This window comes from Epinephelus moara, chromosome 20 (assembly GCF_006386435.1).
Source record: "Epinephelus moara isolate mb chromosome 20, YSFRI_EMoa_1.0, whole genome shotgun sequence".
In the NCBI taxonomy this organism is placed as follows: Eukaryota; Metazoa; Chordata; class Actinopteri; order Perciformes; family Serranidae; genus Epinephelus; species Epinephelus moara.
This window is the reverse complement of record NC_065525.1, coordinates 28,613,279-28,629,088: the sequence shown is the minus strand read 5'-3', so window position 1 is coordinate 28,629,088 and position 15,810 is coordinate 28,613,279. Positions and strand designations below refer to the sequence as shown.

The 15,810-nt window shown below is 41.4% G+C and overlaps 1 protein-coding gene across 3 annotated transcripts in view; it reads right to left on the bottom strand.

Moving 5' to 3' along the window:
* tjp1b (tight junction protein 1b) overlaps window positions 1–15,810 on the bottom strand; it is a 92,647-nt gene that overhangs the window by 54,110 nt on the left and 22,727 nt on the right. For all 3 annotated transcript variants that reach the window (XM_050073624.1, XM_050073625.1, XM_050073626.1), the window contains one exon: window positions 9,990–10,131. In XM_050073624.1, the coding sequence (XP_049929581.1) occupies window positions 9,990–10,131 (142 nt within the window). The remainder of the gene's footprint in view (window positions 1–9,989; window positions 10,132–15,810) is intronic.

Genomic DNA, 15,810 nt, shown 5'->3' with positions numbered 1-15,810 from the left:
TATTATTTATAGATATAAAGGTTCAGTGTGTAGGATTTAGGGGGATATATTTGCTGAAATGGAATACAATATAATAAGCATAATTATTGTGCTTTTGTAACCTCAGAATGAGCCGTTCATATCTGCATAAGGAGCGGATCTTTGTCTACAGAGATCACCATGTTGCACGGCCATGTTTCTACAGAAGCCGAGAATGGAGAAACCACACACTGGCTCTAGAAAGGACCATTACTGATTTCGTGTCTGCTACTGTAGTGAGCAGCCCCTCCAGGACGAGCAATGTCAGAAAACACACTTTTTTTCAACGTGAGATTGCTTTTTTTCTGTGTTTTAACCAGTTTAAAAAATTGGGTCCATTTTTTTTGGAGAGGAGGAGACTTCTGGAATAATTTGGCTGCTGCTAAAAAAAACCTTGAACATCTGGATCTTCAGTTATCAGAAAAAAGGGTGTCACATATTTGCAGGTGCTGGGCTAGAGGCCTGTTTCTGATGAGCCAGTGTTGGAGAAACACTGACTTGTAATGTGACACTGCTTTATTCAGTGTTTTTACAAGTTTAAATCACCTGATCTGTTTGTTTTGAAGAGGAAGATACCTCTGCAGATAATTTGGCTCCCAGTAAAAACCTCCTGAATGTCTGGATTATAAAAAAGGTGAGCACACATTTGCAGGTGCTAGTGGAAGATCTGCAATGTGCCAAACAGCATAGGCGAAACACTAATTTGTAACATGATACTGCTTTATTCAGTGCTTTTACCAAATTTAATCATCAGGTCTGTTTGTTTTGGAGAGGAAGGGACCTCTGTGGATAATTCGGCTCATGCTAGAAACCTCTGGAACAATGAATACCAAAGGAATTCTAATTGGGAGAAGTTTCAGCTGGTTACCATCTGCAGTCCTCCCTGCAAGATGCCACTAAATCACCCTGAATCTTACACACTTCTCCTTTAACAATTAATCAATTAAGTCATCAATATATTTGAAAATAACTGTTTTTGTAGCCCTAATAAATGACATATTCATTAATATGCAGGACATTAACAAGCATGTGTCCATTATCAGATGTTATATAAAAATGTAGACACAAAGTGTTAGACAGCAGCAGATAAACACAAGTAAATCCAGAGTGTATTTGCTGCCTGTAAAATATTTAGTTGCATTAGATGACTGCAAAATATCACCTTCAGGGTAACAGTATCCGTTCATCTCATGATAATCAATCAACAGACAATGTAATCTACAGAGCGGCCACAGCTGCGATTGATTAACTTGTCTTGGGACAACCTTCCCAGTCTTTCATTCTTCATGCTTGACTTCCCCGCCATGGCCACCATCTTGATTCCTACAAACATTACATCATCCTGCTGGTTGTCCTTCACTTGACCCCACACTGGAGTGCTCAGAAGGGGGGGGGGGGGGGGGGGGTAATAACATGAACATCAAGCCCTCTTTGAAAATAAACCAAAATTATAATGAGAGCTTGTTAGTGCGGTATTAATAGACTGTATTTTTGGAACGGAAAATATCCTATGTGATGTTGGTTTAGCGCTACATTCCCACTAATCCTCGGCTGCTGATGGTGCTTACTGTCCAGGTCTCCTCTGCTGACATAAATCATGCGGGAAAGTCAATAGAGTTGTTGGGATTTATGTGGCTTTGAGTCTTCTCTCTTCAAAATGATTTGTTGTAGATGAGGGACACGAGCGTGACCATAAAAACAATTCAGAAGCACGCGTCATTTTCTTCAAATCTTCCACTGACAACCAAGGTCCCGGCTGTTTATAATCCCAGCATCCTTTAAGAAATGAACAAGAGGGTATTCAGGTCCAGCTGTGTCACTGAGAGCTACATAAAAATCTATTTAAGGCATCCTGGCTTGTGGGTATATTATAAAACTGAACAGTTACCATGAAACACACCTAATAATCATACATTATGTATTAACATAGCAGTCATCCAGTGTATTTTTTTTTGTAGCTGCTGCAGAGGCCATTAAGTCAACATAATGGTAGACACGGTGCAGAGTGCTCACAGTGACCTGCCATATGTCCCATCAGAGGACACATAGGCAGGCCTTGCTCCTGAGTCACAGCCTCCAGAAAACATACCCAACATCTGCCATCCTCTTCACGCAGCCTGTGGGAGCACACACGCAACCTTCACATGCACCACACAGGGCCACCTCAGTGTCACACACAACCCCCTCTCCATCACCTCCAACCATCCCCCAGTGCTTAACACCTACAAGAGAAAAAAAAATCATCCATTCGACTCTGTTCTTACATAACAGACCTGTCTTACCTAAAAGAAAATCAGCTGCTGCCCCAATCACAGTACCCCCCCCCACTTCTCCTCCTTCCAATAACACCTCCTGCAGCCTTGGTCGTGATAAATCTCCTGCACCCACCCCCCACACTCTGCTCCTCCCTCCCTCTGTCTCTTTCCACAGCTCTCGTGGTGTGTCTCACTCAGGTCCGGCCTTCTGCTCCCACCCTCATGCATCTCCACGCCTTCAACACACGGGAACAATCTCCCTCTAACAGGCCCTGAATATGCAGATTGGTTAATTCAGCTGCAGTTGCTCTCTCCGTAAATGCATCTGCAGCACTTTCCGAAGACTGAGCAGCGAATAAATGCTTACGCCCGGGCTTTTTTTTTTTTTTTTTTTGGTGGTGGTTAGAGGGGGAGTGCCTCTGCTCTGTCCACGGCAGACTGCAGCCAAGGATGGGATTTTAGAAGTGGGATGGGGCGAGTAGAACTAATAGGAGATTAAGACTTTGACCAAGGCGAAGCTCAAGGCCCTGTTGGTGACTGATCCTGATCTGTTAAGGAGTAATTAATTTAATTGCGCTTTTCATCTTGGCTTAGTTGCATCTGCTCCCGCTGATACACTCGTAGTTTCCCTCTCAACTCACCTGGTTATAGCCTCTGCAGCAAACATTCCTTTAACATTTTCCAAAACAGCTGAGAGGGCAGGAAAAATACTGCATTAAAAACAGATCTTTCCTCAAATCAAGACACATGAAACAGAAACAGCAACCTCAGTTTAGTATCCACACTGCACCAGGCATACAATGTAGATTTTCTGAATGTAGATGTAGAATGTAAAGTATAGATTTTTTTCCCAATGTCATGATGAAATATAATGCACATATAAATAAGCTGCAGATTCAGAATCATCTCAACATTGATCCGTAAAAATCACACATAGCAAAGACAGTGTATTCCCCTAAAGGTGTACTGCTTCTTATCATTAATTCCAGAGGTTTTCTGTTTTTAGAACGACAAAGAAAAGTTACAAACTGGTTGGAAAAACAAAATCAGGGATGTAAATAAAAAAACAGAATAAGATTTTGTGTTATAGTTGAACAGATGGGCTAATGCATCTCCCCAAAGCATTAAAAAATGCTGTAAACGCTGCTGCTTTGAAATGGGACGAGGTGTTGTTGATGAACAGAGAAAAATAACTCCTGCTATCCACAAAGGCATCGGGTGCATTAAAAGACTGTAGTTCCCCCCCCCCCCTCCATCTCTGTTGTGCTTTCTGCAGCCTTAGCACTAAAATCTGATTCAAGCTTTCTGTGAACAAGTGCGATGCTTGCCAACACAAATGACAGCGGGAGTGGGCCAAGTGCCAAAGTCCTCCCCTGACTATCAAGAGAGAAAAGCAATCAAAAGAAGCAATCGATATAAACAAAGTCTTAACTACTATTGATTATTTAGCTCTACGCTGATGGGCTATGATAGTTATGGACCTAAATTCATACACTCAGTTGATTAATATCCTCAGTTTTGTGTTGAAACGGCCAATCGGGAGATTTTCTGTTGGAAAACGACTGCGGATCGCCCAACGGCTCAGAGGCAGTGTTGTGTCTGTTGTGACATTTTAGTAGGATGCAATGGAAACTGCTCCTCAGCTCAGCATCCTGCAGTCTCATCACTCACTGTAAGGCGGACCGTTACTTCCATCAGCTGCATTTGAGTTTGGGCAAGTCAGCAAGTTTTCCTCTAGTGCACACACAGCCTGTACAAAAGAAATATACAGAGGAAAGGCCAGGAGCCCTTAGCTGGGCTCTCAGTCTCTGGTGAGATAGTGGCCTCTCCAGCCGTTTGAAGCGTCCTCTGAGTGGCATGCCATAAAGACAAATGACATCGATGTGGTAAGTCGTTCTCTATGACTTACAGAGCAGGAGAGAGTATGAGACTACAGTGACACTACACTGCCTTTTTCCATTCAGATGAAGGCTTATGATTGCTGTGTATGGCATAAAATCAAGGCCACCACTAATCTGTCAATTACAGCCTAAAAGCATCCACTGTCCGGTTTACTAGACGGGAACTGAACGGTGATTTTGTAATTACTTTGGAAATATAGGTCTTTGTTCAGTCAATCATGACTGTTCAGTTTTTGAGTGACGCAATGCAAATTATCTGCATTAGTTGCATGGCTAATATGATGGATATGTCAGTTGGTTCACCACTTTGCATCAGACTGAAATATTTCAACAACTGGATGGATTGCCATGACGTTTTGTACAGATTTAAAGGAGCTTTATACGATATTCAGAACATTAATACAGCAGAAAACAGCTATTTCCTACGTAAAGATTTAGTGGAGTAATGGCGTCCTGAGCAGAGAATAATCACGCTCCCTCTCTGTGTGTTTCAATTTGAGCCTGACATTTGCATCCCTGTGTGTGTCCCACTGGCTTGCTAACTGCCACGCGCTGCACTGTGCAACCCATGGTTGTGGAACTGCATCATCTTGGAGGCCTGGTGCCCATCCTCCAGTTCCCCCCTTGTTAACACTACTAGTTCTGTCAGCACTATTGTTAGCACTGTTCATGCTGTAGCACTGTTAGCTGCTAGCCACCAGGTTCAGCCACCACCATGTTGAGAGCTACGTGCAGACGATTCAGCCAAAGATTCTGAATCATAGATATGCTCTGATCAGGGATGCCAATTTAGATATTTTTTGTGACCAATAAAGCTAACCAGGCAGACGTTGAACTGACCGTGCTGTGTCATGGCAGAACAGGAAATTTGCTGATCCTTTCCACCAGTAAGGAGGATTACTATCCAATGATGGTGACTGTCTCTGATATCCACCTCTGCCTATGGCTCATTAGCTTGTTGAGAAGTGCTTCAGTCTACCATGAGCGACATCATGCCATTGTCCTGGCGGCGTCACACGACTCCAGCCTGGGCAGCAGCAGACCCCACTGTCTCATGAGCTCCCCATGAAGTCCCTGTATATTAGATCTAATATATATTTTTACCAGTTTAACTTATATTGGTGGTGGTGATGGCATGGTGGGGCTGTGATTAGCATTGTCACCCCAAAGCAAGAGTGGTTCTGGTTCGAACTTAGCCCCTCTGTACAGAGCCTGCATGCTCTCCGCCTGTCAACTTGGATTTTCTACAGGTACTCGGGCTTCCTCCTACATAATTCAAATACATGCAGGTTCACTGCTGACTATAAATTGCCCTCAGTTGTGAATGTGAGCGTGAGTGGTTGTCTGTTTTCTGGTGACCTGTCCAGGGTGTACTCTGCCTCTTGCCCATTGTCAGCTGGGATAGGCTCCAGCCCCCCCGCGACCCCCAGCAGGATTAGCGATTACGGAAAATGAGTGAATGAATGAATGAATGAATTAACTTATCATGGTCAAATTTATAGTTGGTTAACAGTTAAACAATTACGTATTACCATCCTATGCTCTGAGTGTCGTACACAGCTCGTTTAAGTCTCCAGAATATGAATCATGCAGTAATGACTGTGGTGATCCACTCCATATTGCCAACAGCAGGTTGACATTTTGCCTTTTAGAGAAATACTGTATCTAAACAACCTGTGCCATTATATTGATACATATATCAATATTGCCCAGAGGATAAATCCACTCAGAGTTTACCTTTCTGTTAGTGCCACAAGCAGGTTCAAGTTTTCTCTTACCTTGTGAAATGTCTCAACAAAACCAAAAAACAAAGGATATCCATGGTGCCCAGAGGATGGGATTCCCTGTGTGCCATCATGAGGTTAACATTTATGGTTTTGAGTAAAGTGTCTCAACAACTATTGTCATGACATTATATTCAGACTTTGATGTCACCCTCAGAATGAACTGTAAAAACTGGCGATCCTTTGGCCTTTCATCAAGCACCATCGTCAAATCAAAACATTAATGTGTCCAATTCTTTGGTTTATGACCAAAGATCTGTTTCAAGAAATGAAATGGAGATGCTAATACGTGCTTTTATCTCATCACATTTGGACTACTGTAATTCTCTTTTTTCCTACCTTAGTAAATCCTCTTACAAAAGGTCCAAATTGCTGCTGCGAGGCTCTTAACGCAATCTGACAGACGGTCATATACTACAACTATTTTAAACTCTCTGCACTGGCTTCCTGTTAATTTTAGAATTAATTTTGATGCTCACTTATAGATCCCTACATCACCAGGCTCCACACTACATCCTCTGCAACCTGACATCATGAGCGTAGCTCTTAGGTCTTCTATTTAGGATTTTTAAAGTGTACCTCGGATACATTTCAAGGCTCAGGGTGCTTTCAAATCGGCAACTCTGAACTTTTGAGTAGTCTACCAATAAGCTTGAGGTCTTTGGACTGTGGACTCTTTTAAAACGTAGGTAAAATCCATCTTTTCAGACAGGCATTTAGGTAGCATGTAGTATTTTTTGCATTAAATTGTGTCTCATGCCTGTTTATCTTGTATATTTCATCTGGTGTTTGAATGAATTTGAATAAATGGCTGTGAATAAGTGACTGGTGTTTGTGAAAGGTGCTGTATAAAGAAACTTTGCTTCCTTGCTTACGATCAGATACAGCTGCACCTGCAAAACTAATCTAATTTCCATCAACTTCAGCTGTACTTAGTGTTCTTACTGTTTGTCCTATATGTGATAAGCACTGGCAGATGGAGGTGTTGGAGGGGGGTTCCTTATCCAAAACGAGGGTCTAAGGCAGTGATGCTCAACTTATGGCCCAGGGGCCAAATGTGGTGCAAAAAAAGTGCCAGGGTAGGATCCCCGGAAACCCCTGAGTCAGAGCTCTGAGCTAAGCCCTGAATTTCCTCAGTTCTGAGAAACTGGCCCCTGGACTCTTGACATTTTGTAAAAGTGGCCTCCAGGCAAAGGAAGTTGAGTATCCCTAGTCTAAGGACAGAGGATGCTAGATTATAAAGCCACTTGAGGCACTATAAAAATAAAATTGACTTGTCTCGACTAGAAAATATAAGCATGCAAATGTGCTAAATTAAGCAGATGAACATGATAAACATTACAACTCCCTAATATCGGCATGTTAGCATTGCCATTGGGAGCTTGTTGCATGCAATTCACAGAGCTACAAGCATGTCTGTGGACTCTTAGCTCATTAATAAATCAACATGTTAGAGAGTGGCTTAAAGCTCTGTGCCTATGACACAGCAACACTCAGCTGAAAATCATTAGGAGTTTAAGATAAACCCTCGGGGTACACTAAATGATATTTCAAACATCATTTAACATAACATTAAAGACATGAAATAATAGTTTGACATGGTTTTAAGCAAAAGCAGCTGTGATAAAATATAATATATGTCTCAGAGGCATTCAAAACTAATTTGTTCTCAGCAGAATTACCATTCCTGACCAGTACTTGTATCAGTGACTCAACCAGCTCAGTGGTTTTGCGATATCCTTTAATGAGATGGAACGTTTGAGCTCAATTCACAGTCAGGTCGTATCCGAGCTGTCAACACGATATAATTCCCCGGAGGCCGAGGCCCTCCAGCAGTCTACTGCTCTGTCTGGAAACAACAAAGTCCACATGTGTATTTCAGTTGTGACTGCTTTGATTTATGCACATCAGATCTCTGGATTTCAAACGCTGCTTTGTGCATTAATATGCCTTTTATATATCTAATAACATTCGGCACAGGGTGTTTCATGATCATTAAGTGTGATGATAAAACAAGAAAGAGTTTCACCTCCGGCATTTGGGAACATTCTGAGCCGTTTAGACACCTGTTTTCTGAATGTGAACACGGATGAAAGATGAGTTTTTGCCTTTGAATAAAATAATAAGCTTGATGCTCAAACCAAATTTCTTCGTAGAACCCAGTAAAGTGAATCTTTAATTTGCTATCAATTTAATAAATTTCACATAAAACTCAGCATCTTTTATGTTTCTAATTCAAGAACTGATTATAAATTGCCAAGTAGTCAAAATTAAAAGAGATTTAAAAGGATTTCCTTCTTGAGTTAAACGTGAGAGTAAACACACTTGTGTCTCACAATAAAGGAATGGTTGAACATTCTAGGAAATACACCTTTTCACTTTGTTGCAGAGAGTTTTATGAGTCGAGCTGCAATGATAAGTCAATTAATCGATGGAAAGAAAATTATTTGCAGACTATTTTGATTATCAACTAATTGTTTCAGTCATTTTTCAAGCCAAAATGTCGAACATTTGCTGGTTCTAGCTTCTTAAATGTGAGACTCTGCTCCTCTTTGGGGTTTGGACTGCTGGTTGGACAAAAGAAGCAATGAAGACGTCACTTTGGGCTCTGAGAAATCATGATTTTATAGACTAAATCGGTGATTCCCAACTGATCCAGGCATGGGGTCCAGATTTCTCCTTAGTCATTAATTCAAGACAGTTAAATATATTTGGCGTCATACTTGCATTTGGCCATGTTGTCGAGCTAGGTAGCTGTCTCTGTTCACTAGCTGTCCCTTAGTCACTCACTCTACAGCAGGAAACGGCACTCCAAAATAAAAGCTCTCTAACTGAAATTCACTGTAATTCAAAATAAATTGTGTTTTTTTTACAAACTTGACACATTTGTGAGTCACTTGGGGTCCATTCAGAATGGACCCACGGCCCCCTTTTGAACTACACCCGACCATTTGGGAACCACTAGATTAAATCACTTATCAATGACTCGTGAAACTAATCTGTAGATTAATGAAAAGAATCGTTAGTTGCAGCCGTTTTTATGAGAAGGCCAGTACCACTCTCATGTTTGTGTGGTCAATATGAAGCTACAGCCAGCAGCTGGTTATCCAAACTTAGCATAAAGACTGGAAGCAGGGGAAAACTGCTAACGTTGCTTTAACCAAAGGTACCAAAATCCGCCTTCCAGCACCTCTACCGCTCATCAGTTAACATGTTAAACCTTGTTTGTTTGATCTGTACAAAAAGTGTAAAATGGCCACAAATGTTTTAATTAAGGAAACATACTGGTACAACACAAGAAAGACTAGCAAGGCACATATTGACACGCTCCTATAATCCAAACACAGATCATATTTATGGAGTGTGGTGCAACAAAACCATTCAGGACTGCTTCAAACACAGCAGGAAGATGAACCATCATCATCATCTCTGAGATGTAAATGTGACTCACCAAATTTGCAACATGCATGCTGCAATTTGCAACACTATTTTCCTGTTCCTTTAATTTTCCACAAATTTCACTCCATACTTGCGACCCATGCACAAGATTGCAGAAGCCCTGCGGGACTTGCTAAATGATCTACAATTTGCAAGAGACCATTGTTTGTGAAATGTGCCACCATTTGCGATCTGTGTGTAAGCAGCATTGTGTGGGGTTTAATCTCACCACTTTTGTGTGACAAAATAGACAAGACAAATAGCTCATACTGTCCTTTGTGCAACCTTCTTTGGTGCATGGTTGGATTGATTTAAACAATACAATGTCTGTGATTTCTTTCAGTCACACATCAATCAAATACAGAGAGTAAAAATCATTATCCTGCACAACACCTGAAGTAGTCCTTCAAGAGTCCTTCACAGCTGAAACATATTCCTGAGGGACTTTTTTGTATCTGTCAATACTGTAACTAAATCTCACTAATGTCAAGTTGGTGATTTGTTCTGTACATTTCAGTCATACATTATAGCGTCTGTGGTTTGGTGATACAGCTCATTATTGCATTGCGTTTGCCTTTGAGTCTTTTACTTACATTGGAGTCAAGGAGATCAATGCTGTCCAGGCTCTTGCTCCTGTGAATGCGGCCCTTGATGCGGCGGAGTGATGGTTTGCCCTGATTGGTGCTCGATGAGGATGCTGCTGTGACGGAGCCAGCGGTCGGGCTGGGGTGTATCCTGAGGTCAGCGCCGAGGGAGCGGGAGGAAGGAGGAGGACAAAGAAAAAACAACAGTGCTACATCAGGGCGGGTAAGTACACATCCAGCATGGTTGTATCACAGCAGGACAAAGTGCCACGGGCAAGACTGAAGAAGAGGAGGAAGAACACAGTGGTTACGTTTTCTGCTTTTCAAAAGGCCACAGTCCCCCGCTGGATAAAATGGCATTTAAAGAAATCTATAATTGGATTTAATGTCACGGAGGCCCTGTAGGGGACCTGGTTGGAGCTCAGGAAGCACTGCAACTTCAAACACAGAGGGCCTGCTCAGCTCTGTGGGCCACACCAGCCACGCTGTAGCTGGGTCATGGTGAGATGTGGGGAGGAGGCACACTTGGCTGACCTATCACCGATACTCTCAGGAAATGTTTTACCCTTCACAAATGACACACTTAAGCAGCACTGTTGGAACCCTGCTGACCACATTAATAGCCTCCGCCTCTCATTTCCTTTGTGTTTCTCATGTTCGCTGCTTAATTGCTGTGTAATGTGCTGTGTTTGCCACAAAATTAATTGTCCCCGTCGGCATGAATAAAACTGAACTGAGAGTTTAGTTGATCAATCAATCTGCAGCAGGGAAACTTTTTCAGACCAGCCACGTCTGTCTCCTATATATTAGGGATATACATTACATTGGTACCACTTCTAGTAATGGGTTGGGTATAGGTTAAAACTAACAGCTTTTGGGGTGTCGGTGGCTTAGTGGTAGAGCAGGCGCCCTATGTACAAGGCTGTTGCCGCAGCGGCCCGGGTTCGAGTCCAGCCTGTGGCCCTTTGCTGCATGTCATCCCCTCTCTCTCTCCCCCTTTCACACTTAACTGTCCTGTCCATTAAAGGCAAAAAATGCCCAAAAAAATATCTTAAAAAAAAACAACTAACAGCTTTATTAGTGATTAATAAATGAATTACCAATATTTTATAGATCAGTTTTAAGACCTTCAGAAGGCCAGGTTGTGAAAAATCTCTTTGGCTGGTGTTTATCTTTTTTTATTTGTAAATAATGCAGCTATGAATATTCATTCATTCATTTTCTGTAACCACTTATCCTGTAAGGGGTTGCAAGGGGGGTTGGAGCCTATCCCAGCTGACACTGGGCAAGAGGCGAGGTACACCCTGGACAGGTCGTCAGACTATGACAGGGCCACCATTCATGCTCACATTCACACCTACGGGCAGTTTAGAGTCACCTATTAACCTGCATATGTTTGGACTGTGGGAGGAAGCCGGAGAAAACCCATGCTGACATGGGGAGAACATCCCGTCCCTGGGTTTGAACCAGCAACCCTCTTGCTGTGAGGCGACAATGACCACTGCACCACTGTGCCGCCCATAAATATATTGTCGCTTTAAATATTAGTAATGTGTTAACAAATGCCGATTTCACAGTTTCTAATGAGTCATCAAGTCTAGAGTTATAAATGTTAACATGCTGTTAATAACTTGATTTTGATCCAACTATTTGCAGGTTTTTCCAGAAGGTAAGTGGTCCATTAGCTGATTAACTTAAGAACTATTTAAAAAGACATTATGAGTGTCCTGCTGGAGGAGAAGACACACAACCTGGCAACCCAGAAGTTATTTTCATTAGTGGCTTATAACAGATGTATAAAGTGTTAATAAATTAGTTATTAACCATGGATAAAACTATCAGTTACAATACTACTATTAGTTAGTAGAGCTGACACAATGAATCAACTGGGCAGCAAATTAGTTATCAGCTATTTTGAAAAGTCATACATCGTATATTGACAATTCTCAACCAGTGAGTCGCTGATTACTGGTGAGCCTCAGCGTGCCATCTAGTGGGCTGTGGTTACATTAAATTAAAAGTGTAATTTGTTTGTAATTTACAAAGCTTGCTTTTTATGTCTTAATGTGCTCAACACTTCACATGAACAAAAACTGTGAAATTAAAGTCATAATTTCAAAGACCAGTTACATTTGAATATCACTACGTCACATGTGTTTGCCAACGTTAGCTAGCTAATGTTGCCTCGGACGCAGTGATGCCAAATGGATCAGTTTTTAAAACTAAAAAGTGTGAGACAACCCTGCACCAGAAACAACACTTCAAAGCATTTGGTGAGGAATATGACCCTGAAAACATAAAATCTGGACTCATGATGACAGGCAGTGATGCTGAGACAAAAGCACAATGTGTTGAATGTGGGGGAACTCTGTCAAATAAGGTTCTGAAACCATCAAAGCTCCAGAGACACTTAAACACAAAGCATCCCGGATGTGTTGGGACCAAGCAGCAACCTCCAGGGCTGAAAAATGAAGCCAAATGCCAAAAACTGCAGTTCCTTGAATGGCCACTTGAGGCTGGCTCCAGAAGCAAGTCATTGACCCCCATGTTAAAGTGCCCATCTTTACAGCAGAAACATGTTTACAGCCTGGTACAAAAACAGTTTGTTCTCTGTAGCTAATTTCAACATTAATGACAACTCTACAGGGGTGAATTGTTATATAACTCACCTGCTTACATTTTATTAAGGCTTAAAGTTACGCATAATTAAGAGCAGGGAGCCTTGAGTGACAGGCTGTCTGCTGAAAGTATCTTCAGCTTTTCAGTTAGATCCTCTCCTCGCTCCTCCACGGCTCTAGCACTAAAATATGGTCACCTCTGGCTCCAAAAACCCAAGATGGTAACTGTCAAAATGCTGAACTTGAGGCTTCAAAACGGAAGTATAGTCGGTAAAGTAGTGGATGATGGTAGCTATATGTGCATTATTTTTACAGTCTATGGTTGGGAAGCCAAAAGAATATTTCCTTCGAAAAAGATCTGCTTTGCTGAATCTTATATCACTGAAAACTAAATATCTTTGGGTTATGGACTGTTGGTCAGACAAAACCAACATTATAAAGATGACACCTTGGACTTTAGGAGATTGTGACAAACATTTTTCATTACTTTCTGAGATTTCTTAGAGCAAATACTTCATTTAGGACAGAACAATCTGTTCCCTGTGAGTGTGCCGTGCTCATGCAGCACAGTGCAGCTTAAATTGGTGCTGCCTCCTTCTCTTCAGTCCTTCCTCTCAGTGTCATGAAGGACATTCACTCTTAATGAGGATTTACCTAACACAATATTCAATGAGGAAAAATCCTGTCTACACAGTGCGGCTCAGGGACAGTAGATATCCATTAACGTGCTCAGCAGCAGGCCCAGAGGAGCTCCCGAGGTTTTGAGACTCAGCAAGGGGAAATTAGGAAAGAAAGGAATGAACAAAGATGGGAGGAAAGAGAACATCACCTTCCACTTTCTCTCTGCATTAAGTCAATAGTTGCCTGAAGCGGTGTAAGGTGCTTACTGGCTGGAAATACGAGGTAAAAAGCATTCGGCAATACGTGCAGTCGATTACAAGCGACCTCAGATTGTTCTCATAAACAATACAGCAAACATGACTAATGAGAAAAGCTGCATGGACTGTATCGCAGGCCCCAGTGCAGTCCTGCGCATTCGGAGGCTCATTTCTTGGATGTTGATTCTGAAATGGATTTCAGCCAAAACACTTCAGGCCACAAAGGCAGAATGTAACATAGTGCCAGCAACTGTGCCGACTCAGATATAATGTGCAGTGAACGATTTCATATCGCTTTAGTGATGAATTCTCCTTCTCTATCAAATATGCAGGTATAATGTGTTTCTCTTGAGGTTAAGAGAATACATAAAACTGTGAGACTGAATGTTAACATCTCCTTTTCACTTTATCACGGTTCAAGGTACATTTTAAACTACACATGGATGAACGCCATTTGGCATGTGACCCCCCCCAAAATATTGCCAGAGTTTAAGAAAGTCGACCGTTTACCTTTGAAATTGAGGAACTTTTAATGACACAATTTAATAAAATAAGACATAATTTTTAAGGGACAGTTGACATTTTGGTAAATATCTGTATTTCTTGGCGAGGCTTAGATGACCACTTTCATTCTGTACGTTAAATACGAAGCTCTAGCAGTAGCTTTATATGAAGCAAAGACAAAGACTGGAAACCTGATGAAAGCAGGTGGGTAACGAAGGTAACAAAATCCACCTACCAGCACCTCTACAGCTCACTAATTCACACATTATAACTTGTTTAATTTGTACAAAGACCAAAGTGTAAAGACGACAGGTTTCAGACTATTCCTCGGCCTGGTGCAGTGACTTCTGGGAGTCTTGTCATCGCAGTTGTCACTGCTCCAGGGCAAGACATATTCCCAGCAGTCACTCACTGTAAAACTTTCAACTTTGATTTATGTACGAATGAAACCAACAACATATCATGTTATCGTGTGTTATCATGTGTAAGCAGACTTTGTTACTTTTAAACACGCCCAGACTAACTGTGTACCCTGTTTCTAGTATTTATTTAACAGACAGATGTAAAGCTGTTTTCATGCATGAATATTATCTTCCATTTCAACCAATATATGCCCCAAATCCTACACACTGGATCTTTAAGACAGCCGTAAAACAAAGAACAAAATCTAAAATGCAAAATACTATTATTATATGTATAATATTATTTATCAGAGGTGTGGACTCAAGAAATATGACTTTGATTTGAGTCACTAACTTGATCACCAAATCATAGTAGCTCGCAACTTGACTTGGATTTAACACTAATGACTTGTTACTTCACTTGGACTTGTAACACATTCTCACTCTGACTTCGTCACATATTGTCATTTGGTCATGGACTTTCCACGTCCACATACGACATACAAAGTACCCTGGGTGTGTTGGTTGTTCACGTTCTGGGATGCCGTGTCAGGTTCTGCCTGTTACATGCATTGTCTTCTTTCAAAATACACTTCTGTTTTCACAGGAAATTTAACATTTACATACAGTCTCTTTCAAAGTAAAGGCACTACGTCGATATAACACTGCCAAATGACACTTTTTTTCCTTCAACAACAAACACACATGGTTGGGTTTAGGCAACAAAAACATGTGGTTAGGTTTAGGAAACAAGAACAGGGACGTGAACACCGCTCTCTCTGGTGAAAGTCGGTGTTTGTTGGACCCATCCACCACCCCTCCTGCCTGCACCAGTTGGACTTTCACCGCCTTAACTTTCGTCCTTGTCCTGCCATGTTTACCCCTGATGCCCTTGGGTGCTGTTAAACTTGAACAGCAATGTTTTTTTTGTTGGTTTCTGATGCCGCAAGTCAATGCCCATCTGCTGTATTTTGACGACTTTGGATCATTTTCTGATTCAGCTTATGTTAACGCTATTCATTCCAAGCAAGTTGACACTTAATTCCCCAGATCTACTGTGTTTGAACCAGTCAAACAGCATCCAGTCAAGTTGCAGAAGAGAACCATGGAGAACTAATATTACGTTATGGAGAGGCAGTTGTATAAAAATGATACCGAAGATAATTTTGTTCCTATATCAAAACGACATGGTGGTCAACGAAATCAAATTGCAATATGCAAAATGTCCAGTAAACTTGTTGGAAAAAATAAGTACACATTTTAAACAGTGTTAATGATTTTTTATAAATGTAATATATTATTTTTTATGTTGTTCAAATGGCATTACATTTGGTGAAGAGCAAATTCCCTCATTTCTCGCCTCCCGGTTAACTTATGAACAACCAACATGTTTTAGCCTTCAGTTATATAACTGAGCTTCTGACTACCT